Here is a 24,484-nt window from a genome sequence, read left to right as displayed (position 1 = left end):
TGCAAGAATTAAATGCATCTCATTAAAGAAGAATATTGACTTTTTCAGATGCCACTGTCAGCAAAGTCTAAATCCCAATACATGTGATGCTGTTTTAAAAATAGAGTAACTATAACATTAGTAGATTCCATTATGTAATGAAAAAATTGTACAATAAATCAGGTAGACCTGTGAAATACAGTTCCTTGCATGTTGACTTCCTCCTTTGAAACATTTTATAAATTAACATTGTTCCTTTAAGGGTACCATCCACAAATATTTGACACTTATCATGTTGACATACAATAAGTCTGATGTTCATCCCTCAACCTTCATTCTCATTGGCATTCCTGGGTTAGAGGCAGCACACATGTGGATTTCCATCCCCTTTTGCATGGGCTACATTTTGGCCTTAGTGGGAAACTGTTCACTTCTGTTCATCATCAAGACAGACTCCAGCCTCCATGAGCCAATGTACCTCTTCCTCTGCATGTTGGCAGTGGCTGACCTTGTGGTATGCACTACAGCTGTTCCAAAACTTCTCAGCCTCTTCTGGTTCAATGATGGAGAGATTCCCTTTGAAGCTTGCCTCACTCAGGTCTTCCTGATTCACTCTTGCTCAACCATGGAGTCTGGTTTCCTTGTAGGAATGGCTTTTGACCGTTATGTAGCCATCTGTAACCCATTAAGACACTCAGCCATTTTGACAGGCACTGTAACTGGGGCAATGGGCCTGGCTATTGTACTTCGAGGATCGGCGTTTCTCAGTCTTCACCCCTTCTTGCTTCGCTGGCTTCCCTATTGCAAAACTAATATAATTTCCCATACCTACTGTGAGTTCATGGCCCTCATCAAGATTGCCTGTGCTGAGACAAGCATCCGCAGAGCTTACAGCCTCATTGTTGCCTTCCTCACTGGTGGGGTGGACTTCTTACTAATCATTTGCTCTTATGTCCTCATACTCAACACTGTCTTCCACCTTCCTTCCAAGGATGCCAGACTCAAGACTCTGGGCACCTGTGGTTCACATGTCTGTGTCATCTTGGTGTTCTATACGCCAGCATTTTTCTCCTTCCTCACCCACAGGTTTGGGCATAAAGTGGCTCCACATGTACACATACTTGTCGCCAATATGTATCTACTTGTACCACCCATGATGGACCCGATTATTTATGGTGTAAGAACCAAGGAGATAAGAGACAGGTTGCTTAAATTGTTTTGTTTCCAAAGGATTTGAATGTAATTATTTTGTTGTCGACAAACACCATAAAAAAATTATACTTTCGATTTTCTCATGTATCTTTTTTAATATCACTTTCTAGAATCAGTGATTGCGTTGTTGCACTAAAAACTAACCCTATCCAAATATGATTTCTGCTTAAAGATCTCTAACTAGATTGAGAACTTCAATAAAGCTTTCAAGATGAAATATAAATACTCTCATTTAGAGTCCCAATAGGATGCCTTCCCCTCTGTCCCAGTTTCCTGGTAAGTGAAGGCTTTCGTGGGACATGCCCCTTGGGCTAGTATGCAGATATAAGTGAGTATATACCATTTGATTCTTTCTGCTTCTGGGTTAACTCACTCATTATGATCATTTCTAGCTCAATCCATTTATCCACAAATTTCGGGAATTCCTTGTTTTTAATAGCTGAGTAGTATTCCATAGTGTATATGTACCACAGTTTCTAAATGAGAGACGCATGGGAGAACAGCAAAATAAAAGGATCCAGAGGGTCCTAGAAATCTACAAGTAGAACAATATGATAGGCAGATTTGGGCCCAGGGGTCCCGCTCAAACTAAGGCACCAGCCAAGGACAATACAGGAGGTAAACTTTAAACCCCTTCCCAGATCTAGCCAATGGTCAGAATATTCTCCACAGTTGAGTGGAGAGTGTGATACGACTTTCTCACATACTCTGGTGCCTCACATTTGACCATGTCCCCTGGAGGGGGAGACCTGGTGGCACTCAGAGGAAGGACAGCAAGTAGCCAAGAAGAGACTTGATACCCTATGAGAATATATAGGGGGACGTAATCCCCCTCAGGAACAGTCATAGGGGAGGGGAATAATGGGAAAATGGGGGGGGAGGAATGGGAGGATACAAGGGATGGGATAAACATTGAGATGTAACAAGAATAAATTAATAAAAAAAAAAAAAAAAAAAAAAAAAAAAAAAAAAAGAAATATAAATACTCCAAAATGGGGGGGGGGGGGGTCTTACTGTCTTTTTTCAAAATGAGACCTCAATTTCTTTATTATTTCTTACATGAAAATCTGTCTACTATTTGCATGCACAATGCCCACACAATCCAGAGGAGGGCATCATATCATCTGGAATGGAAGATATGGATTAATGTGAGTCACCATGTTGGTACTTGGAATCACACCTAAGCCTACTTGCTGAAAGAACAACCTTCATGGCTGAGCCATCAGTCCGCACCGAAGAGCCTCATTTTCTGGCTTAACATGACTATTTGAGTCTAATAACTGAGGTTACCATGGAGCTTACTTAAATATCATATTAACATAAGTGTCTGTGTATTTTGCTACAGGAAACATCAGTCTAGATATGTTTAACATGTAGAGTTTTAAAATAAACAAGAAGCTTTCTAAAAGCATTTGTTTTACCTACCTTCATTTAGGCATTTAGACAACACTTTATGGTCCTTCCTAGAATGTGTAATTGTTTCTTCTTTATCCGTACTTTACTGTCCCTCCTCCATTTTGAACAAATCTTTACCAACTAATCTTAAATTCAGTACACTTAAAATTTTGCCCTGTCTATTGTAAGACAAGGAAAGTGTCCAGGTGATGTTTGAATTTAAGTATACTCTAACATTTATAGTATGACAATGTTGAGAACCTGTGGTGCCAGATGCCTTCTTAGGTGCATTGGTGTCAGGCACCTGCCAAGAAATTAAGGAGTAAGGTAAGGGAAAGGAGAGATTCAGACATGAGTGGCCTGGTGAGTCTCATAGCTCTCATAATAAAGATTATGTGTTTGATTTTCCTTTACAAGTTTGGGATTACAAGTTCAATCATGCTTAGAAAATTCAAGCCAAACAGATTTTATTTCTACTATCAGCCCTGTAACTGCAACTGAAAGAATCTAAAAAAACATCGTCTACAAAACAAACACATTTATTATATGACTGCCGGCTTTTAGGTTGGAAATGTTTGCAGTTTGTAAGCACTGCAAGCAAGCAGGAAATATCTGAATCAAGCTTTTTAGGAATAGCAAATACTATTACCTAACTTGTTTTACTATATGTCTTGTGATCTATGCTATGAAATAGGAAAAGTTATTTTAGTCAGTCTGTGTTATTTACTGAGTTCTATTCCTCTGAGGGTACACTCTGTAAGACCTGCCCTTTACCTTTAAACTATATTTTCAGAGGTCTCTAAGCATATGGCAAAGGAAGTTTTTGAATCCATAACCTATTCCTCTAGCCAATTAGAGTATGTCAATTGTCTCTCTCTACCCTAGTCCAATTACACTGTTTGAATTTGCTCAGGGGCATACATCACAAAAAGATTCCGGGATTGATGGCCTTCATTTAGGGATTACTAGCTTGTTAGTGATTACATGCTTGTAACAATCTCCAGGGCATAAGGAAGAATTTCAATAGTGGCCAGATAAAGTTATGTTTAGAATGTTTCTTAAAAAGACTCAGACATACTTTTCTCTGGAAAATACATAAAATTTATCTTAATGTAGAAATTCCTTTTAAGAATGCGGAGGGATTCCTAGATGGCGGCACTGATTGCACACTGCATCTGATTAGCAAGAAATTCAGGACTGCACGATGACCTAAAGACCAAACTGAGAACTACAAAACACTAGTGCTGCTGATTCTCAGGTGAGAGGGAAACAAATTGTGTGGGGCACAGGTGAGTCCTACCCCCTGCCACCAAGCCAACCCAAGGAAAAATCCGTGGGGACAGTCCACATTAGCAGCCATCTTGGGAAGGACTGTGGGAAATCCTTGCAGCTTTGGGGTCCTCATTGCCTTCTATTGCTTGCGGGATCCCAGACAGAAAAACTGTGGGATACACTTGTAGCTCTGGGCTCTCCTATAATCCACATTAGCTGCGGGGCATACAAGTGCCTTTGAGCCCTGAGCTATCTCAGTGCCCCAGCTGCTTGCTAGCCTAGACTGAATGGGTCACAGAGCAGATAATTATACCCCAGCCATCCCAAAAGAGCCTTTGGAACTTCTGAGCAGCTTGGAGACACGATCTCTCACAGCACCCCAACTGCTTACCAGCTGGGAGCATACTTGTGGCCAGCAGAGCTCAATCCAGGCTCTGGCCAGAGTCTGCATTAGCTGCCATCCTACCAGCAACTTTAAGCCGTGGTCTGTATACATGCACCCGCCCGAAGCATACCATTTAGATACGGCTAAGACACAAGGTAAGCCACTGAGCAGAGACCCGCTTGGGCCACATTACCCATTAGCTGCAATCCTGCTAGCAGATTCTAGCCCTGATCTCACCCTGCCCACCTACAACCTATTGGCCATGTCCACCTAGGTAACAGAGCAGAGACTTGTGCAGGCCACACCCCACATTAGCTGCTGTTTCTTGAGAAGCTTGGAGCTGTAATCTCTCTAAGTTGGCTTTGCCCAAGCCAGACACAGAGAACCATCTGGAACACATCAGATAGAGCCCTGCCATCTCAAAAAGGGCTGTAGGGTACCTGAGCAACTTTGGGCTTAGAAATATATCTGCTCGCTCCTCCCAATCCAACCCAACTGGAATACAGTCAGGGAACCTAGCTAAGCTGAGCTGGATGTAGGCTCTAACACCACTGTCCAACATCTGAAGAAGGCCTCTGGGGAGCCCTAGCAAAAAACCTTTGACCTGGAGTTCTGTTTACTTGCTCCCAATCTGCAGATATCAACTTAATTGGAGGAACTCCTAGGCCTGCTAACACAGGAGACAACCAGATGACAGTACAAGACTAGCAACAAAACTGAGAGCCATATAACAACACAGGAAATCAGTGATCCTAACACAGCAAGCCTTGGAGATATGAACAAACACAAAATGCAAGGAGAATGCTTTAAATCTGAGGTGATGAAAATTATAGAAGCTTTGAAATAAGAAAATAAATCACTCAAAGAAACAAAGGAAAATACGCTCAATCAGATGAAGGAGTTGAATAAATTCTATAAAGAACTAAAGGAAAATGCATCCAAAATAATGAAGGAATTGAATAGATCCTGTAAAGAATTTCAGAAAAAAATCAATCAAACAGGAGAAAGAAATGAATAAGACTATACAAGACCTAAAGAGGGAATTCAAAGTAACAAAGAAAATACAAGGTGAGGCAATCTTGGAGTTTGAAAACAGGAAAGATAACAGGAACCATGGACACAAGCCATGCCAACCGAATACAAGAAATGGAAGAGGGAATCTCAAATGTGGAAGATACAATCAAAGTTATCGATACATCAGTTAATGAAAATGTTAAAACTAAAAAGTTCCTGACATAAAACACTGAAGAAATCCGAGACACTATAAAAAGGCCAAATCTAAGAATAATAGGAATAGAAGAAGACTCCAAGCTCCAAGGGCCAGAAAACATTTTCAACAAAGTCATAGAAGAACTTCCCCAACCTAAAGAAAGAAATGCCATTAACACACGAGAAGCCTTCAGAACTCCAAATACATTTGACCAGAAAAGAAATCCTCCTGCCACATAATGATCAAGCATTAAATGTACAGAACAAAGAAAGAATATTAAAAGCTGCAAGAGAAAAAATTCAAGTCACATATAAAGGCAAAGCTATCAGAATTACATCTGACATCTTAACAGAGACTATGAAAGCTAGAAGGGCCTGAATGGAAGTCATGCAAACATTAAGAGACCACAGATGCCAACCCAGACTACTATACCCAGCAAAACTTTCAATAACTATACAGGGAGAAAACAAGATATTCTATGACAAAACCAATTTTAATCAGTATCTAATCACAAATTCAGCCCTAAGGAAGGTATTAGAAGGAAAACTCCAACCCAAGAAGGCTAAATACACCCAGGAAAACACAGGAAATAAATAACTCCACATTCTCAAATCCAAAACACAGAAACACACACTCAACACCAACATCAAAACAAAAGGAACTAACAACCACTGGTCATTAATATCTCTTAACATCAATGGCCTCACATCCCCAGTAAAATGACACAGGCTGACAGAATGGATGCAAAAATAGGATCCATCATTCTGCTGCATACAAGAAACACACCTCAGCAATAAAGATAAACATTACTTCAGAGTGAAGGGTTGTAAAGCTGTCTTCCAAGCAAACAGACCTAAAAAACAAGCTGGAGTAGCCATTCTAGTATCTGACAAAATAGGCCTTCAACCAAAACTAACAAAAAGAGCTGGAGCAGGTCACTACATCATCATCAAAGGAAAAATACATCAAGATGATTTCTCAATTCTGAACATCTATGCCACAAACACAAGAGCACCCAAATTTGTAAAGAAACATTACTAAAACTTAAGCCACACATCACACCCCACACATTAATAGTTGGGAGACTTCAACACCCTTCTCTCCACTATAGATAGATCATCAAGACAGAAACTAAATGGAGAAACAAGGGAACTGATTAGACATTATGAAGAAATGAACCTAACTGATATGTAGAGAACATTTCACACAAACACAAAAGACTAAACCTTCTTTTCAGCACCTCACGGAACCTCCATAATTGACCACATATTTGGTCATAAAGCAAACCTCAACAGATACAAGAAAATCAAAATAATCCCTTGCATCTTATCAGACCACCATTGATGAAAGACAGAACTCAACAACAAAAGAAACAACCAAAAGCCTGCAAACTCATGGAAACTGAACAATTCCCTACTCAATGACATCTGGGTAAGGGACAAAATAAAAAGAGAAATTTAAAAACGTCCTAGAATTCAATGAAAGAGAAAGAACAACATACCTAAATCTACAGAACACAATGAAAGTAGTGCTAAGAGGAAAGTTCATAGCTCTAAGTGCCTTTATAAAGAAACTGAAAAGATCCCATACTAGCAACTTAACAGCACACCTGAAAGAGAAAAAAAAAAGGAAGTAGACACAACCAAGAGGAGTAGATGGCTGGAAATCATCAAATTCAGGGCTGAAATCAATAAATTGGAAACAATGAAAACAATTCAAAAAATCAATAAAACCAAGAGCTAGTTATTTGAGAAGATCAACAAGATTGGCAAACCTTTAGTCAAACTAACTAAAAGGCAGAGAGAGAATATTCAAATCAACAAAATCAGAAACAAAAAAGAAGACATAATGACAGACACTGAGGAAATCCTCTGTAGGACAAAGGACACTGTCAACAGAACAAAGTGACAGCCTACAGACTGGGAAAAGATCTTCACCAACCCTACATTGGACAAAGGACTAATATACAAAATATATATAGAACTCAAGAAATTAAACACCATAGGGAGGGGAATAATGGGGGGGGGGAGGAATGGGAGGATACAAGGGATGGGATAAACATTGAGATGTAACAAGAATAAATTAATAAAAAACAAAAACAAAAACAAAAACAAAAAAAAAAAAAAAGAAATTAAACACCACCAAACCAAATAACCTAATTAAAACATGCAGTTCAGAGCTAAACAGAGAATTCTCAACAGCAGAATATCACATGGCTGAGAAACACTTAATGAAATGCTTAACATCCCTAGTTATCAGGGAAATGCAACTCAAAATGACTCTGTGATTCCATCTTAGACCTATCCAAATGGCTAGAATAAAAAATGCAGATGACAGGGGAACACTTCTCCATTGTTGGTGAGAGTGCAAAGTTGTATAACCACTTTGGAAATCAATCTGGTGCTTTCTCAGGAAATTGGGAATCACTCTACCTCAGGACCCAGCCATACCACTCCTGGGAATATACCCAAATGATGCTCCACCATACAACAAGGACATTTGCTCAACAATGTTCATAGCAGCTTTCTTTGTAATAGCCAGAATCTGGGAACAACCTAGATGTCCCTCAACCAAAAATGTCTAAAGAAACTGTGGTACATCTATACAATGGAATATCATTCAGAGATTAAAAACAAGGAAATCTTGAAATTTGCAGGCAAATGGATGGAACTAGAAAAGATCATCCTGAGTGAGGTAACCCAGATCCAGAAATATATACATTATATATACTCACTCATAATTGGACATTAGCCAAATAATACAGGATAACTACATGACAAAACAGAGTCAAAGGCATCAAGCAAGGACCACGTATGACGTGGACCTAGACCCACTGCTCAGGTGTAGTAGCACAGTCTCCTTATGGATCTCACTTGTGGAAAGTAGGAACTACTTCAGACATGCACTCTGGCCACTGAGCTTAGATCACTTCTCCCTGGCAAGACGGCCTTGCCAGGCTACAGAGGAAGAGGTTACAGCTAATACAGATGACAGATGAGACTTGATAGGCTGAGGTCAGATATTAGTGGAAGAAGGCTCTCCTGTCTAAGTACTAAGGGAGGGAGGGAGAGGGGAAAAGGGAGGGGGCTACAATCAGGATGGGAAGAATTTAAACTGCAGACCACGCAGGTAACTTATATTGCTACTCCCACAATATGGGAATAGCTCTGAGACTGGCTGAAATGTGAATGTCTAGGCATAGACAATGCTTCTTATTGACTACAGAACCCCTATGAATTACTATTAGATGCCATTCTTCATATGGCATGAATGAAGATTTACAGAAGTCTTCTTTTCCTGCTCATACAAAGAGCAGAAATCTAGCCTTAATTATTCTGTGAATCACTCACACCTTATACACCTATAATTTAAGACTATATAATGCTTGTGAGAAATTATATGCTTTCACAACAAAAGAACCAGACACTGACATTATTTTTCCAGTCACCATATTATTCTCTTGGGCTTTTGAAGTCTTTATCATTTATCTCAGAACTATGCTATGGCTTTACAGAAATCTGTTCCTGCCCACATTTTCATGAATTTCTGGATAACACTCCGTACTCTCTGACTGTAATTGTAGCTTTTGGTGTTAGTTAATGTTTATTGTTTTTCATGGATGATTCTCACCAGAATTATGCTGAAATTATAAAATTCATTTTAAGGAGACTACCAACAGCATGTGTGTACTCAAATGTAGCTACAGAGAAGGCAACACTACAGTGGAAATTGAATTTTGACATCCACGATTTTTAAATTTTTTTTGCAGTTTTGATTATGTAACTGGAAATATAAATAAATTTCCTATAAACTACATAAAAAGTTAAGCCAAAGTCTTCATTTCTCAAATTAAAAACATGGGAAGCATCAACAATTGTTTATTGGTTTTAAATAAGTGAATATGTAATTGTATGCTTTATCATTTAAATCATGCAAATTTATCTGACATAATGTTCACAAATACCAAATAGTAAATGTCCATTCACTTGTGTGCCCTATTGGCCAATGAGTAGACAAATAAGCATTCAATGTCTGTATAGCCTCAATATTATAATTTTATATAACCTAACATTAATTTTATCTACAGCCAAAACTCACCAAAGTCCTTAGAAACACACTTTCCCACATATATAGCTGTCAAAGATTACCATCGCGTTCATTCCCTATAACCACCCATTATTTAATACACATTCCCTTTTTTTTTCAATTTTTTTATTAATTTATTCTTGTTACATCTCAATGGTTATCCCATCCCTTGTATCCTCCCATTCTTCCCTCCCTCCTATTTTCCCCTTATTCCCATCCCTTATGACTGTTCCTGAGGGGGATTACCTCCCCCCGTATATGCTCATAGAGTATCAAGTCTCTTCTTGGTAACCTGCTGTCCTTCCTCTGAGTGCCACCAGGTCACATTCCTTTTTTTATATAATTTTTAAAGGATGAAAAAAAAGAGATGTGAGTTTAAAGTTCAATCTTTCTAAATGATGAAAAGCACAGTAGAGGTTTGGATTTTTTCCTGTTTTATTTTTTAATTTTTTTCAAAATATGTTTTATATATACATTTATATTATTACACATATATACAATAAACTACCTATAGCAAAAAGAAACATAACCCAATTAGGAATTATATAATTGTTACATTTTTAGTGTTTTGGCTCTTTGTATTTCACAGCCTTGAAGAAACATCTTTCCTATCTTGGTGCATCTAAAATTCTGAATGTATATCAATCTCCATCACACCTTATCATTATCAATTTAAAACATTTATCTAGACCTAGAAATATCTTAACTGCTAAACAACTAAGTTTCATTGTAAAATTAAGCTGTCTGGTCTTCAAATCCATCAGAGACTTGAGAAGGGATAAACTTGATTACCTGAGTCCTAATCAGCCAGGGATTTGGATTTTTATCGATGAACATTGAGAATATACACATTCCTAAAATTAGATATATATTCCGAGTATTCCCTGGAAGTTTTGTTGCATATAGTATGAAGAAATTCATAGCTTCATAGAAATTATCTTTATGAGGGAATATGTGGAGGGATGTTTTTATTCAAATCACTCTATTCTTAGCAAGTGTGCAAGTTTGCATCTGCTTGAGACATAACCAAAACCAGCACAATAAATAATAGTGTTCTTTATGTTTCAGCACCTGATGTGTAGGGGTGGAGTAGCAATGATTTGCTGAGGGAGCCTGGGTTCATCTGTGGAATAGGAACAAAGGAAAGACAAAAGCTGTAGTAGACTAAAGAGGTTCAGGTGGAGTAGACACTGACAAAGACCCAGACCACACCATACACAAGAGTAAAACAACAAGACTGGAAATCTGTAATCTAGTAAAAGCTGACATTCATATCAAGAGCTAATTAATGAACTAAGTGCTGAAGTGCTTATTAAAGAATCCAAACATGCGCTTAGAAGTTTAATAGTACATGCCAGGTCTATATGGCTACACTTATAATCCTATCAAATGTGTTAAAACCATGTCAATTATATGGAAGCCATTCAACATAATAGTAAATGTTTCTCATTTTTCAAGGGTACAAGTATAGGAATCTAATCTTAAGGATATTTTATAAATTGAATAAAGCATATATAAGGGTTGTTTAGATAGTTATATCCATTAAAATCCTAAAAGAATCATGTATGTGTCTTCTTACATAGCATAAGTCTGGGCGACTTTTCAAGAGATTATCTAGTTTAGGTGCAATGTGAATTAATACAAGTTGCCTTTAATAATTTGTAATCTCATGTTTTTAACAATGATGCCACTAGATATTGAGCTCCCCTGAAGCTCCTTCTACAGAATAAGCATGTCATGGAATAGCGAAGGAGTGTATTTGGAAGCCAATCTCATACCAAAATGACAATTGGATCTCTGTGGTTTATAAATTTGTACAGGTTCTAGATACAATTCTTAGCCAAAAGTTAGGTTTTATCAGAATTTTCAAAGTTGTTGGTCCTGGAAACTTTACTCACATAATGCCAACTATGTTACACAGATCTATATAACACTGGATGATATTATATGTGATTCAAGCCAATGAAACTATCAAACAAAACCAAACATAGATAATGCTGGACTTGCCATTGCTGGAACTTCTAGTATTCTATAACAGTGACTCTCTTCAGGGATAGGACATAGTAAACCTTCCAGACAAAGACAATTTTTGAAAAGAATACATGATTTCTGAGTTGTTGGCATTAAATTTAACTACAAATAAAGCAAGTAAATAATACTTGCTTGAAATCCTTGGAAAAATAGAACTGCAGCACATTGACCAGAATCCCACAGGTTTTATAATTGTGACCACGGTGGAAATTCTCACATTGCCTCACATAACTGGGATTCTCAGTTATTTGGTCAGATTCATATCACTACATTAGCTAAACAAATTTTAAGAATACAGCTATACTGATAGTCAAAGTCTCTGTGTGGCAGATGCTCTGACTTCATAAATTTGAGGTCAGGACTAACAGGGCTGATCTGTCATTGGGGTTTGACAGTACAACATAAAAGGGTTCTGATTAATCATTTTTTGTTTCCCTGATTATGAATTTTGTTCTTTTTTTGTGCACATGGCTGGAATGCTCAGGCAGACTTGAAGAAGCACTAAGATTTGCATCAAGTTGAAGAATCATGACTTTTTTCCTGAACTGAAATTTTTAAAAATATTTTCTAATGATGGCTTGAGCATAATTTTAAATACTTAGGTTAGAGAGAGAGACTCAAGAGGTCAGTATGTCAAAATAGACAAACCTCTCTTTAAATAGGAATACGTAACTTACAAATTTCCCTTTTCTATTTTGAACACTTAATATAACTGACCTTTTCTATGCATCTCTTTTTTAGGGGTTTTTGTTTTGTTTTGTTTTGATTTTAATGAATACCAAAGGTGTGCTTTATTTCTTGGAAAACATTTTCAGTACGTGTTCTCTTATCTGTTTAGTTCTGACTCCATAGATTACAGGGTTAAGAGCAGGTGGAATGACTACATACAAATTAGCCAGGAGAATGTGGATGTACCGTGGTATATTCCGGCCAAACCTATGCGTCATAAATGAAAAGAAAGCAGGAGTGTAGAATGTCAGCATGACACATACATGAGATCCGCAGGTGCTGAGTGCCTTCACTTGGGCATCCTGAGAAGACAGTCGAAACACAGCACGGAGAATCTGGACATAGGAAATGATAATGGCTACAATGTCGCACACCAGGATAGAGATGGCACATAAACCGTAGATGATGTTGACCTTGATGCTGGCACAAGACAGGCGGGCAATGCCCATGTGCTCACAATATGTGTGTGGGATGATTTGATGCCCACAAAATGGTAACCGTAAGATGAGCAAGACAAAGGGTATGGCAAAAACCAATGGCCTCAGGAGGATGACCCAAGCAATGATGAATACCACCTTGTTTGTCAGCACCAGTGTATAGCGAAGAGGATTACAGATGGCCACATAGCGATCATAGGCCATGGCTACAAGAACAGCTGACTCCATACCTGTGCACAGGTGGATGAAGAACATCTGGGTGAGACAACCCTCAAATAATATTTCTCTCAGGTTGAGCCAGAAGATTGCAAGCATTTTAGGGATTGTGGATGTGGACAGGCCCAGGTCAATCGAAGACAAGATGGCAAGGAAGTAGAACATGGGCTGATGGAGACTGTGCTCCGTCTGAATTACATAAAGAATGGTTATATTCCCAAGTACAGCTGTCAGGAACACAACAAAAAAAGGAAAACCAAGCCAACAATGCATGTTTTCCAATCCAGGGATTCCCAGGAGGAGAAAAGTGTATGGGTGAAATAGAGTAGTGTTCTGTGAAGCCATCCTTCTGTGACCGCTAAGCCAAATTACCGCATAGACCAAATACATCAAATACGCTGCGTAGACAGCATTCTTCTCTAATGCAACAAAACAAGATACTATATCAGAGAAATTCCTGTCGTAATTACCTAGGTTTCTTGATTGCAGTGATTTGAATTTTCAGTAAGTCTATAATTTAGTATAAAACAAATATATTGTATTTTGTTTTCTTCCTTTTTACCTTTTATGGAAAATAGATTATTTTCCCTTATGTTATACCCCAATTATAGTTTGCTCTCAGTCTACTTCATATTTTAAAAAAGGGTGGTGACGATAGAGAGATTGTTCAGCTGCTAGCCCTTGGTTCCAAGCACCCACCTCAGGCAGCACACACCCACCTGTAACTCCAACTTAAAGGATCTGACATCTTTTTCTAACATCTACAAGCATTGCACTCTGATACACACATATACACACACCTCAAAATGAAGTCACTAGAAATAACAAAGAAAAAAAAGCATAGTCCCAATATGTCAATCGACTGATAACAGTCATTCACTAATTTCCAGACTTCAGTTGAGAAAAGAGACTGTCTAAAATAAACTTTCCAGAATCTACACGAAGAATGCCTGCAGAAGATGAGCTGAGAATGTTCATTCCTGTGGGAAAGAAAGGAAGCAATTAACATCACAACTCAATCAATTTAGATTAATGAAATGAAGTCTCATGAAATCAAAACCATATTTTATAGAAGTGTATTTTGATTGATCAAGTTTTTCAAATTGTTTCTCAGACTCTAGTTGTCATCTAGCCTCTCACTTCTTGGTACTCACAGCAGAGAGACATGCTGCCCTGAAAACCTATATACAAAACAACAGCAAAGTTTGTTTCAGAAAATGTTCTTATCTGAGTCTGCTGACAGGAATATGTGCAGACCCCTATTGAGAACTGACATGGTGAAAGGCTTTCTTGTCTCTCAGTATCTTCCTGCTGATACTACCAAGAAGGCCACATACATTTTTACACATATACATAGAGAAACACAAATGCTTTAATATGTAAGGCATTACAAAGCTACCACATAATTTTAGATAATGTATGTATACTGATCTTCCATGTTAAGTCTATCATGTTCTTGCTTTGCCAAATTTTTGCCATTTCATCTCCCTCAAAACCAAAAAAAAAAAAAAAAAAAAAAAAAAAAAAAAAAAAAAAAAAAAAAGGACTTATTAGTCTCTTTCTTTTTCGTGTATGTGAAAAGGAAGAAAAATTTCTCTCTGATATTGGAAGGAGACAACAACATAGAAGTATCGTAATTGGTGCCCAGAGATCCACTAGTATAGGAGAGGAGGAGAGGAACTCCTAGGGAATGTAACCCAACTGTCCAGGAAAGTAGCACTAAGCTGAGAAGTGATGACTACGTGGCTGCAGGGCTGGGAGAAGGAGATCTAGACTATCTACATCTCAAGGTTTCTTCTATGTGCTCACACTCAGCTGACATAAAACTATTTTGTCTATATAAATAAATCTACATTTTGTTGCTTATTGGCATTATGCTGTTCATTTGCTTTTAAGAGGAGTGAGAGAGGAAGTATGGGAGGAGGAAGTTCTCTTCTTCCCTGTGCATATGATTACTCATCCATGAAATACAATTATAAAAGGCTTCCACAGGAGAATTTCTTGAGACACATGCTTCACTCTTGATCTATCACTTAAAAAGTCTAAAGTTGATGGCTATACTATTGTTAGTAATGCAACAGAGTAAAACACTACAGTAGACTTGAATCTGGTATGGCTGCAGTATTTGTGTATCCTCAAACCTAAAGTACCAGATGCGAAGTCCTTATCATGATTTTATATTTTATGAACATTCTGAGACAGATGGTAATATTTACAATTTAAAGCAACTGGGCATGCTATATCTGCTTCTACATGTACAAAAAATAGTTTCTATCCCTGTAGACTGTACCATTGTAATGTGATAAATATTACCTACTGCTTGAGGGGAAGAAGCAAGTAGATGGATTGTGTGTCACTAGGAGGCAAGTGGCGAAGGATAATTTCTGAACCCTTTAACTTCGAGTTATTCTTCTCTTTTCTTGTGGGATATGAGTCTCCACCAGAGCTATTTATCCAATCTACAATAAAAATATGAAGTAGATGTAACGATATGAGATATATAAAGCATGAGTAGAAAAAACAGTGATGGACAAGTGCACAGAGAAAATACAAGTCAGTAAAGAAATGCAGAGTACAAAAATGATGCCAAAGGGATCTAAGGGCCTGTGACTTTCACAACAAGATTGTACAAGTATTTATAAACCAACAAAACAACAATAAAAGTGAAGGTAGCTGCTGCTAAAATGTGTACAGGATTATGGCAATCAATTCTTGTAGATAGTTCCTTTAACTGTTTTCCTAAATTAGGATATTTTTTCCTCCCTCCCATTGTTGTTTCACCTACTGTTCTCTTCTTTGATTTCAAATAGCCACAGTAAAGGATCCATGTTCTCACATGACCTACCAGCACCCAGAGAACTTGCAAATCTCTCTTAGGTTTCTACAGAGCTTCATCCCCTTAGCTGCTTTCTACTGCACTCACACTCCCCAGAGTAAGACCTCTGGAAAACCCCAGGGAGCTAACGAAGCTCTGAGGTCAGATTAAATATGTCTGGTGAAATTAAATATTCATAGACAGGAAACCCATATCCTGTTTCTTGCACCAGATTTTCAAATGTAGGTAATTCTTTACTTGCAAGAAATTTTTTATCTTGTTACATCATTAAATATTTTATTTCCATGTGTACGTGCATGTGTGTGTGAAGAAAGACAGAGACAGACACACACACACACACACAGAGAGAGAGAGAGAGAGAGAGAGAGAGAGAGAGAGAGAGAGAGAGAGAGAGAGAGAGAGAGAATATTATTCAGAAGGACTATGCCACTTCCAAGTAAAGAACTGTTCTCTGGTTAACATCATCAATCCTCAAAAGTCAACCGTATCCTAAAGTGAAGAAATCCACACAAATGTGGAATACATTGAGATATAGCTTATTATTCTTTGGGATATTTTCGCTTTTAATTGGAAACCAGGTATAAAAGCATAAGGCTTTTGTGGGACATGCCCCTTGGGCTAGTATGCAGATATAAGTGAGTATATACCATTTAAGTCTTTCTGCTTCTGGGTTAACTCACTCATTATGATCATTTCTAGCTCAATCCATGGGACAGAGGGGAGGACATCCTATTGGGACTCTAGATGAGAGAAGCATGGGAGAATGGCAAAGTAGAAGGATCCAGAGGGTCCTAGAAACCTACAAGTACAACATTATGATAGGCAGATTTGGGCCCAGGGGTCCCGCTCAAACTAAGGCACCAGCCAAGGACAATACAGGCAGTAAACTTTAAAACCCCTACCCAGATCTAGCCAATGGTCAGAACATTCTCCACAGTTCAGTGGAGAGTGGGATATGACTTTCTCACGTACTCTGGTGCCTCACATTTGACCACGTCCCCTGGAGGGGGAAACCTGGTGGCACTCAGAGGAAGGACAGCAGGTTACCAAGAAGAGACTTGATACCCTATGAGCATATACAGGGGGAGGTAATCCCCCTCAGGAACAGTCATAGGGGAGGGGAATAAGGGGAAAATGGGGGGTGAGGGAAGAATGGGAGGATACAAGGGATGGGATAACCATTGAGATGTAACAAGAATAAATTTTTAAAAAAGCATAAGGCAGGGAGACTGATCATTTTCATTTCCCATTGAATATGTATCTATATACTATCATATATGTATGTGTATATGAGTGTATATATATATATATATATATATATATATATATATAGAGAGAGAGAGAGAGAGAGAGAGAGAGAGAGAGAGAGAGTATCATATTCTTGATCTAGAGTTTGAAATTTATATAATACAGAATTTTTATATAGGGTGAATTTTTAAAATCTCACAACATATGTACTGATTACCCTGTTTTTCTGGTGAGGGAGAAGTAAGAAGCATAAGTTTGCCTACATGGTACTGTAGATATGAGGCTTCAGGCTTCCATATTGGAAGCTTTTGTCCATAATAGTGACTCACGTGTGCTACTCAGCAGAAGATCCAAGTTTCATCATTTAACAATTCAACAAATATATGTTTATAGTATGTTGCATAGTAGGCACTGTTTTAAGTGTTACTTAATACTAACACAATGTAGAAAAAAGACAGATTAGGCGAGTACATACATGGCAATATGAATAGTGGAGATGCTGATTCAAAAGCTGATAAGTCTGGGTGGCATATTTAGGGGACCTGATACTATGAAAATAAGATTTAAGATGTTTGAAGGTGAAAAGAATGCAGCCACATGGGATTTGTGAAACCAGGGGAACCGTTCCAGTAAGAGAAGAGCAAATATGAAGGGATTATAGTATGTTGGCAGTTGTCCATCAAAATAAAGTTGGATAGAATATTTGATGTGACATGATTTGGAATGCTCAACATTCCTCAAAATATGCATTATTAGACTTCCAGAATTCTGGGCGAGAACTGAAGGAAGTCCACAGACAGTGTCTTAATTAGGTTTTTATTGCTGCAATACAATGCCATGACCAAAACCAACTTGGGTAGGGAACGATTTATTTCAGCTTTACAGCTTACGGTCCATCATGAGGGGAAATCAGGGCAGAAACTTGAGGCAGGAACCTGGAGGCAGGAACTGTAGTGGAGGCAGTTGAGGAATACCATATATTGGTTTTCTTCTCATGGCTTCTTCACTTTGCCTCCTTATACATCGCAGGACCATTTGCCCAAGTGTAACCCCACCCATTATGAATTGAACCCTCTAACGTTAGCCATTAATCAAGGAAATGCCCCCACAGAGTTTTGCCAGTCAGATGAATTGATTTTTACCATTAAAGTTTATACTTCTAGATAACTGGCTTGTGTCAATTTAAAGATCAGACAGTATAGAGGGAGGAAGAGGCAAATGGATCTTTGTGAGTTCAAGGTAAGCCTGCTCTACAAAGTGTGTCCAGGACAGCCAGTGCTACACAGAGAAATACTGTCTTTTGAAAAAAAGATCAATATAAGCACTGTCTAATTGTAGATAGTGGAAGGTTGGTTAATCAAGTTGTTATAAAGTAAAGTCTCAAAAATTAAAAAAAGCTATCATTAATGGTTATAGATCAAAAATTAAAATATATAGTACCCAAATTAAAGTAAGGTGATCAGGAATATTTATTGTAGATTATAGCAAGAAGGAAATTATTAATAGACAAGTAATTTATATAAATATTGTAAAAATTGCTGAAGTATGTTATATTTCTTATGTATAGAGCATGTAGTATGTGTCAAAGCAAATATATTGAACTAAATGCAATGTTACAGAGAAAGTAGCATTCATGAAAACTGAAAGTTGCTTTTGTTGTTGAAATTTTTAGTCAAAGAAGAAGCAACTCTTTTAGAGCATCAACAGACCATTTTAGAACACTGAATTATAATGAATGAGTATATTCACATGCCCTTTCATTCCTCTAGAACACTGAACTATAATGAATGAGTATATTTACATGCCCTTTCATTCCTCTAGAACACTGAACTATAATGAATGAGTATATTTACATGCCTTTTCATTCCTCTTTTCATGAGGTTACAATAATTTAATAGATTCTGATGGATCCCTTATGTAAAAATGAACAGAGAAACTGTTTCATTCCATTCCAGTAGTTAATCCACTTAGGTGAAGGAGTCACTACATATAATAGGCAGATGTTTTAGTGATATCTAATTACCACTTGAATACTTTAAGTCATCTGCATCATATGACAAATGAATCTAGCTGGCCAGGTCTTGTAGACATTTCTTCAGTGTTTTCTTCCATATAGTAATGCTATGAAAATTATAATTTCAATATTATTATCATTGACTGAACAATAAGAATTGACTGGCCAGTTCTCTGTAACATTGCGTTTGTTTCAACCTATTTATTTTGACATTCTACACATGCTCTCTACAGCTGGAAGGCATCATGCTCCTGGAATTTTACAATATTTTTCATTATGTTTTCAGTTACTTCCCACTTCTTTAAAAACTTACTTCTTGCTATATTCTAAAATATCTATTTATTATCATTTTACCTTAATTACTCAGTTATATTTTTAATTTCTAATATTTAGTAATTAATGATAATTTTTAATTTTTGAGACTATATTTTAAATACATTTACCCTTTTCCTTACTTACCTCCAAAGCTTCCCATATAGTCCTCCCTATTCGCCTTCAAATTTATTGCCTCTTTTTGTACTAATTACAGGCATTGATGTATATACATATGTATTGCTAAATATGATCCATTAATTCCATATAATGCGACCTGCATGTATGTTTGGGGGATGCTGTTTGACACCAGACTCCCAACAGAAGTGCTCGTCCACGAGGAAGGCCACCTCTAGACAGAGAAAAGTCCACAAGGCCTCAACTCTATACAAAGAACTACATGCAACTGAGGAAAGCTGAGAACAGGGTAATTTTTTAATCTTTTATTTGAAAGTTTATACGCACATACTTAACATTTATACTGTATATATAACGATGGCTTTTTATGAATTTCGATGAAAAGTAGCATACCTTTATTTTCCCACTATTCTCTATTCTGTTAACTTAAATCTCCAAGGATCATAAGAGTGTACTATTACAATGGCACCCACCCGTCTCAATGCTGAGATGTGGGCTGCTTAGTTTGCACAGGTTTTGTGTTTGATGCCACAACTACTCTGAATTCATATGTGTAACTACCCTGATGTTTACTTGTAGTCATCCACCGCTTCTGACTCTTCCACTCTTTCTGCACACTCTTACATATTAATCCCTCAGTCTTGGGAGTGTCCTTGGATTATAGATATTCCATAGAGTAGACCATTCTGCTGTCTTTTATTCTCTAACCCTTGGCCACATGTGTCTCTGCATTTATAACCATCTCCTGAAAATAGAAGCTTCTCTGGTGAGGGTTAGGAGACCTAGGAATATAATGATGAATTATTAGGACTTGGTTAAATATTGTGGCCACTAAGCAAAATAACAGTAGTATGTTGTCTCTTAGGGTCTGCGATGTATCTAGCAATGGGTTCATTGTTTAATAATAGTGTCAGGTATGTGTTTCATCTTACGCAGAAGGACTTAAATTCTATCAGATAGCGGTAAGTTACTACCATGATGTTTGTGCCACTATTCTGCAGAAGGCATGTCCTGCCAGGTCAGCTATTATTGTAACTCAAGTAGTTCACATCTTGGTAAGATTGTGGATTATCTTTACTTTTAGTGCACACAGCACATCCCAGCAATACGAAAGCCCCCCAGTAGGGATAGAATTTTCCAGGTCAGGACCAATTTGATAGCTCCATGCTCTATTGCTCAAATATGTGTTATTGCTAGCAATAAGATCTTACAATCTTACAAGTTCTGGAGGGGAAGTAAGTGCATTGTCAACAGCCTATAATTTTTTTGTCATCAACAGGTCCTCACTGGCTAAGAACTCCAATAGAAATAACTCACTGTTCACAATAGGCCTGTTTTTGATGACTTGTGTAGTCAGACACCTGTAGTCAAACATCAGACCACTCTTGGCCTGTTATAGGGTAGCATAATTTTAATTTTTTTGTTGTTGTTTTTTGTTTTTGTTTTGTTGTGTGTGTGTGTTGTTGTTGTTGTTGCTTTAATGCATAGCAAGCTCAGAATAAGTTCACAGAAATATACAAGGCACTTGCTCAAATACCTACTTTCCTCTAGTTTGGTTTTCTTTAAAACTACAGTTTTCCTCATTGATCAGGCAAGAATAAGAACTGAAATCCACAGGGATTTTTAAAAATACTGTCTCTATGGGAAATGATAATGAAAGGTTCTTCCTGAGAAGTTGTAAAGGTCTGATAAAAACAGTCCAGAGTAGTATACAGCCAAGGCAAGATTCCATTTGGGGTTCAGCCTGGTGAGTCTCTCATTTTTCAGTTGCAGACAAATAAATGGAAAGAGAAAGAAGAGATGACAGGAGATGTGGGTTATCTTGGATGCAGAAACTGAAGAAAAAGCTTTTGAAAAGAATAGAGGCATGACTAACTAGCTATGTAACATTACCGGAACATGCTAGCCAGTGCCTTTTAGAAAAATTATTCTGTTTGATGTATAATGAATGATAGCATATCTTTGGAATATTGTTTAAATTGCTTTTTAAAGAATTACTCATTCTAAAATTAGCAATAAGTTATAGTATTGTTGCTATAAATATCTATTTTATACATCATGAAACACTTATAGAGACTTTAAATTATTTGTGTAATGTAAAAATACTTGATATTAATTTCCTTTAAATGTAGATTGAATTAGTCAGAAAGCTAAATTTTCTGACAAACAGTCTGACACAGACTTCATACTCTGAAGCATTTAAAACTCATCATGGTATACTAATCTCAAGAAACGATGGTTCAAATGATGGATCACATATATGTAATGCACAGATGATGATAGATGAGAGATAGATAGATGATAGAGGATAAATAGATAATATATTTAGATGACAGAAAGATGAAAATATGTCATATATAAGATAGATAGATAGATAGATAGATAGATAGATAGATAGATAGATAGATAGATGGATGATAGGTAATAGATGATAGACATACATATGAACAGACAGATCAAAGAAAGATATTTGATATACAACAAAAGGGCAGTTCTGTAGTTTGAACTCAAGATGTAACATGCTCAGAAATTTATCCTGCTAATGACACACAGGCCAAATTTATGTTCTTTGACAGAAATATTTATTCTTACATATATGAAGATAGAGGAGAGAATATGCTTATAGTTTTACATTGCCAACAAATGCATTTGGTTTTATTAGTCATTTTTGAGATTAAAATACAATCATGATACTTCCACTTACCTTTATATTTGTTTTCATTTTTGGTTTTGTGGGGGTGGGTTGCTTCTTAGTTTTCTTTATTTTGTTTTGATTTTGTTTTCTTGTCTTTCTTTTTGAAAAAAAATGTGTGTGTGTTTGTGTGTGTGTGTGTGTATGTGTGTGTGTGTGTGTGTGTGTGTGTTTGGAGAGAGAGAGAGAGAGAGAGAGAGAGAGAGAGAGAGAGAGAGAGAGAGAGAGAGAGAGAAAGCATGAGAGAGGGGCAAAGTGTGTAGAAAAAGGAGGTGGGATAGATCTGTGGGGAGTTAGGGGAAGTGAAAATGATCAAACATATTCTATAAAATAATAAAAGGAATTATTGATGTATGTAGCTGTGTAGGTAACATTTATCAGATAAATATGGAAGTATCTTGTATTCTTAGCTTTCAAGATTTTAAAACATATTTGTTTTATTGATAGGATCCACTGAGACACTTCTCTGCATTCATCATCAAATCCTTAGGCTCTAAAATCTGTGACCACCTCAGTTATGGAACTGAAGATTCTAACATGTAACACTGAACACTGAGATACTCACAGGGATTGTGTATTTCTACAACATTTATGGAGGAATGTGTATTGATTCTGCGAGCTTGAGTATGTTAATCAAAATGTGTAACATGTAAACCTTCAAATTTGTAATGTCCCAATAGATCAAAGCTTTCACTGGGCGATTTGTCCTCATGACTTAATAGTGTTTGGAACTTGATGTAAAGTCATCCAGAAGTGAGTTTTAGTAATCTCTTGGGTGTTTCTTAAAACAATCAAGCTGACAGTCTTGACCTACCATTGCAAGACCCTCATTTGGTCAATTGGATTTGATTTTCAGTACTATATTCAGAGGTTAGCAGAGGCCTCAATTCATCAACATACAAGGATGCTCTCTTATTAAAGATGGTTAAAATAAAGAATTACTCAAAAAAGAGACTATCAGTGTAAAACAATACCTAAAGATTGCTTATAAGACTAATGACTTCAGAGAAGATGACTGTACAATCGATGTAACATGAACAATGTTTTTCTCTTATTTACTATGTAGTATAGCTTCCTCCAAGGCTTATGCTTGACTTGTTAATATCCTAAAAGACAGTGACTTTCGGGAGAACATACACAGGGTATACCGCATCCCTTTAAAGAGCTCTAGGTCTCCAGTTTCAAAAATCTATCCAGATAACTGCCAATTGGATGAGCATGCAGTTCTGAAGACTGATTCATGCATTCTCCTATAGGATGACCATTCACAATGACACTCAGTTTCACCCTGTCTCTTTCCTTTTGCTGGGGGTCCCAGGTCTAGAGTCTCTTCACATCTGGATTGGCTTTCCTTTCTGCATTGTGTACATGATTGCTCTCCTAGGAAACTTAACCATCTTGTTTGTGATCAAGACTGAGAGTAGCCTCCACCAGCCCATGTTCTACTTTCTGGCCATGTTGGCCACCATTGACTTGGGCCTTTCAACAGCGACCATCCCTAAGATGCTTGGGATCTTCTGGATTAATCTCAGAGAGATACTCTTCCAAGATTGCCTTATACAGATGTTTTTCATCCACAAATTTACACTTATGGAGTCAGCAGTCCTCTTGGCAATGGCTTATGACCGCTATGTGGCAATCTGCAACCCACTTCGGTATAGCACCATCCTCACCAACAAGGTTGTTTCCATGATTGGTCTTGCTGTGCTAGTGAGAGCAATTATCTTTGTTATTCCATTTATATTTCTAATTTTGAGACTGCCCTTTTGTGGGCATCATGTCATTCCCCACACCTATTGTGAGCACATGGGCCTCGCTCGTCTGTCTTGTGCCAGTGTCAAAGCCAATATAATTTATGGCTTGTGTGCCATATGTAATCTGCTGTTTGACATTGCAGCCATTGCTGTTTCTTACATACACATATTGCGTGTTGTGTTTCATCTTCCTTCTCGGGAAGCCCGGCTCAAATCCCTCAGCACTTGTGGTTCTCATGTCTGTGTCATTCTTGCCTTCTACACACCGGCCCTCTTTTCCTTCATGACACACCGCTTTGGACGAAATGTGCCTCGCTATATACATATACTTCTGGCCAACCTTTACGTTGTAGTGCCCCCAATGCTCAATCCTGTCATATATGGAGTGAGAACCAAGCAGATCTATGATGGTGTGAAGAAACTGTTATTGCAAGTCCAAGGGAAGGTAAAGGAATAGCCCATAAATGTTTGAGGCCCCATAGACTACTATCACAGTTTACTCAGGAAGATTTCTTGCAGTAAAAATCATATTCCAACA

At 37.5% G+C, this 24,484-nt stretch overlaps 3 protein-coding genes across 5 annotated transcripts; 2 read left to right on the top strand and 1 right to left on the bottom strand.

The window, feature by feature from the left end:
• Positions 1–259: 259 nt before the first annotated feature.
• LOC127192190 (olfactory receptor 52D1-like) lies at positions 260–10,733 on the top strand. Of its 2 annotated transcripts, XM_051149512.1 has the most exons (2): positions 260–1,194; positions 10,712–10,733. In XM_051149512.1, exons 1-2 carry the CDS (start codon positions 272–274, stop codon positions 10,731–10,733), a joined length of 945 nt encoding a protein of 314 aa, XP_051005469.1. In that variant the 5' UTR covers positions 260–271. The 2 variants fall into 2 exon arrangements, with proteins under 2 accessions (XP_051005469.1, XP_051005468.1); XM_051149511.1 differs by lacking the exon at positions 10,712–10,733 and having other exon boundaries at positions 272–1,216.
• Positions 10,734–12,361: 1,628 nt separating this feature from the next.
• LOC127192188 (olfactory receptor 52E1-like) lies at positions 12,362–22,939 on the bottom strand. 2 transcript variants are annotated; one of them, XM_051149509.1, is made up of 2 exons: positions 22,925–22,939; positions 12,362–13,285 (listed from the first exon to the last, which is right to left on the bottom strand). In XM_051149509.1, the coding sequence occupies exons 1-2, from the start codon at positions 22,937–22,939 to the stop codon at positions 12,362–12,364; spliced, it is 939 nt and encodes a 312-aa protein (XP_051005466.1). The 2 variants fall into 2 exon arrangements, with proteins under 2 accessions (XP_051005466.1, XP_051005467.1); XM_051149510.1 differs by lacking the exon at positions 22,925–22,939 and having other exon boundaries at positions 12,362–13,297.
• Positions 22,940–23,449: 510 nt separating this feature from the next.
• Positions 23,450–24,403, top strand: LOC127192187 (olfactory receptor 52E2-like). Its single transcript, XM_051149508.1, has one exon. It carries the CDS (start codon positions 23,450–23,452, stop codon positions 24,401–24,403), a length of 954 nt encoding a protein of 317 aa, XP_051005465.1.
• Positions 24,404–24,484: the final 81 nt, after the last annotated feature.

The sequence above is a fragment of the Acomys russatus genome, chromosome 7, assembly GCF_903995435.1.
Source record: "Acomys russatus chromosome 7, mAcoRus1.1, whole genome shotgun sequence".
NCBI lineage: Eukaryota > Metazoa > Chordata > Mammalia > Rodentia > Muridae > Acomys > Acomys russatus.
This window is presented reverse-complemented; position numbering and strand designations above follow the sequence as displayed.

Coding starts and splice junctions, on each gene's coding strand:
- LOC127192187 (XM_051149508.1), top strand. CDS start 23,450: ATGACCATTCACAATGACACTCAGTTTCACCCTGTCTCTTTCCTTTTG.
- LOC127192190 (XM_051149512.1), top strand. CDS start 272: ATGTTGACATACAATAAGTCTGATGTTCATCCCTCAACCTTCATTCTC. Junction 1,195..10,711: donor AGAGACAGGTTGCTTAAATT/GTTTTGTTTCCA, acceptor TAGACTAAAGAG/GTTCAGGTGGAGTAGACACT.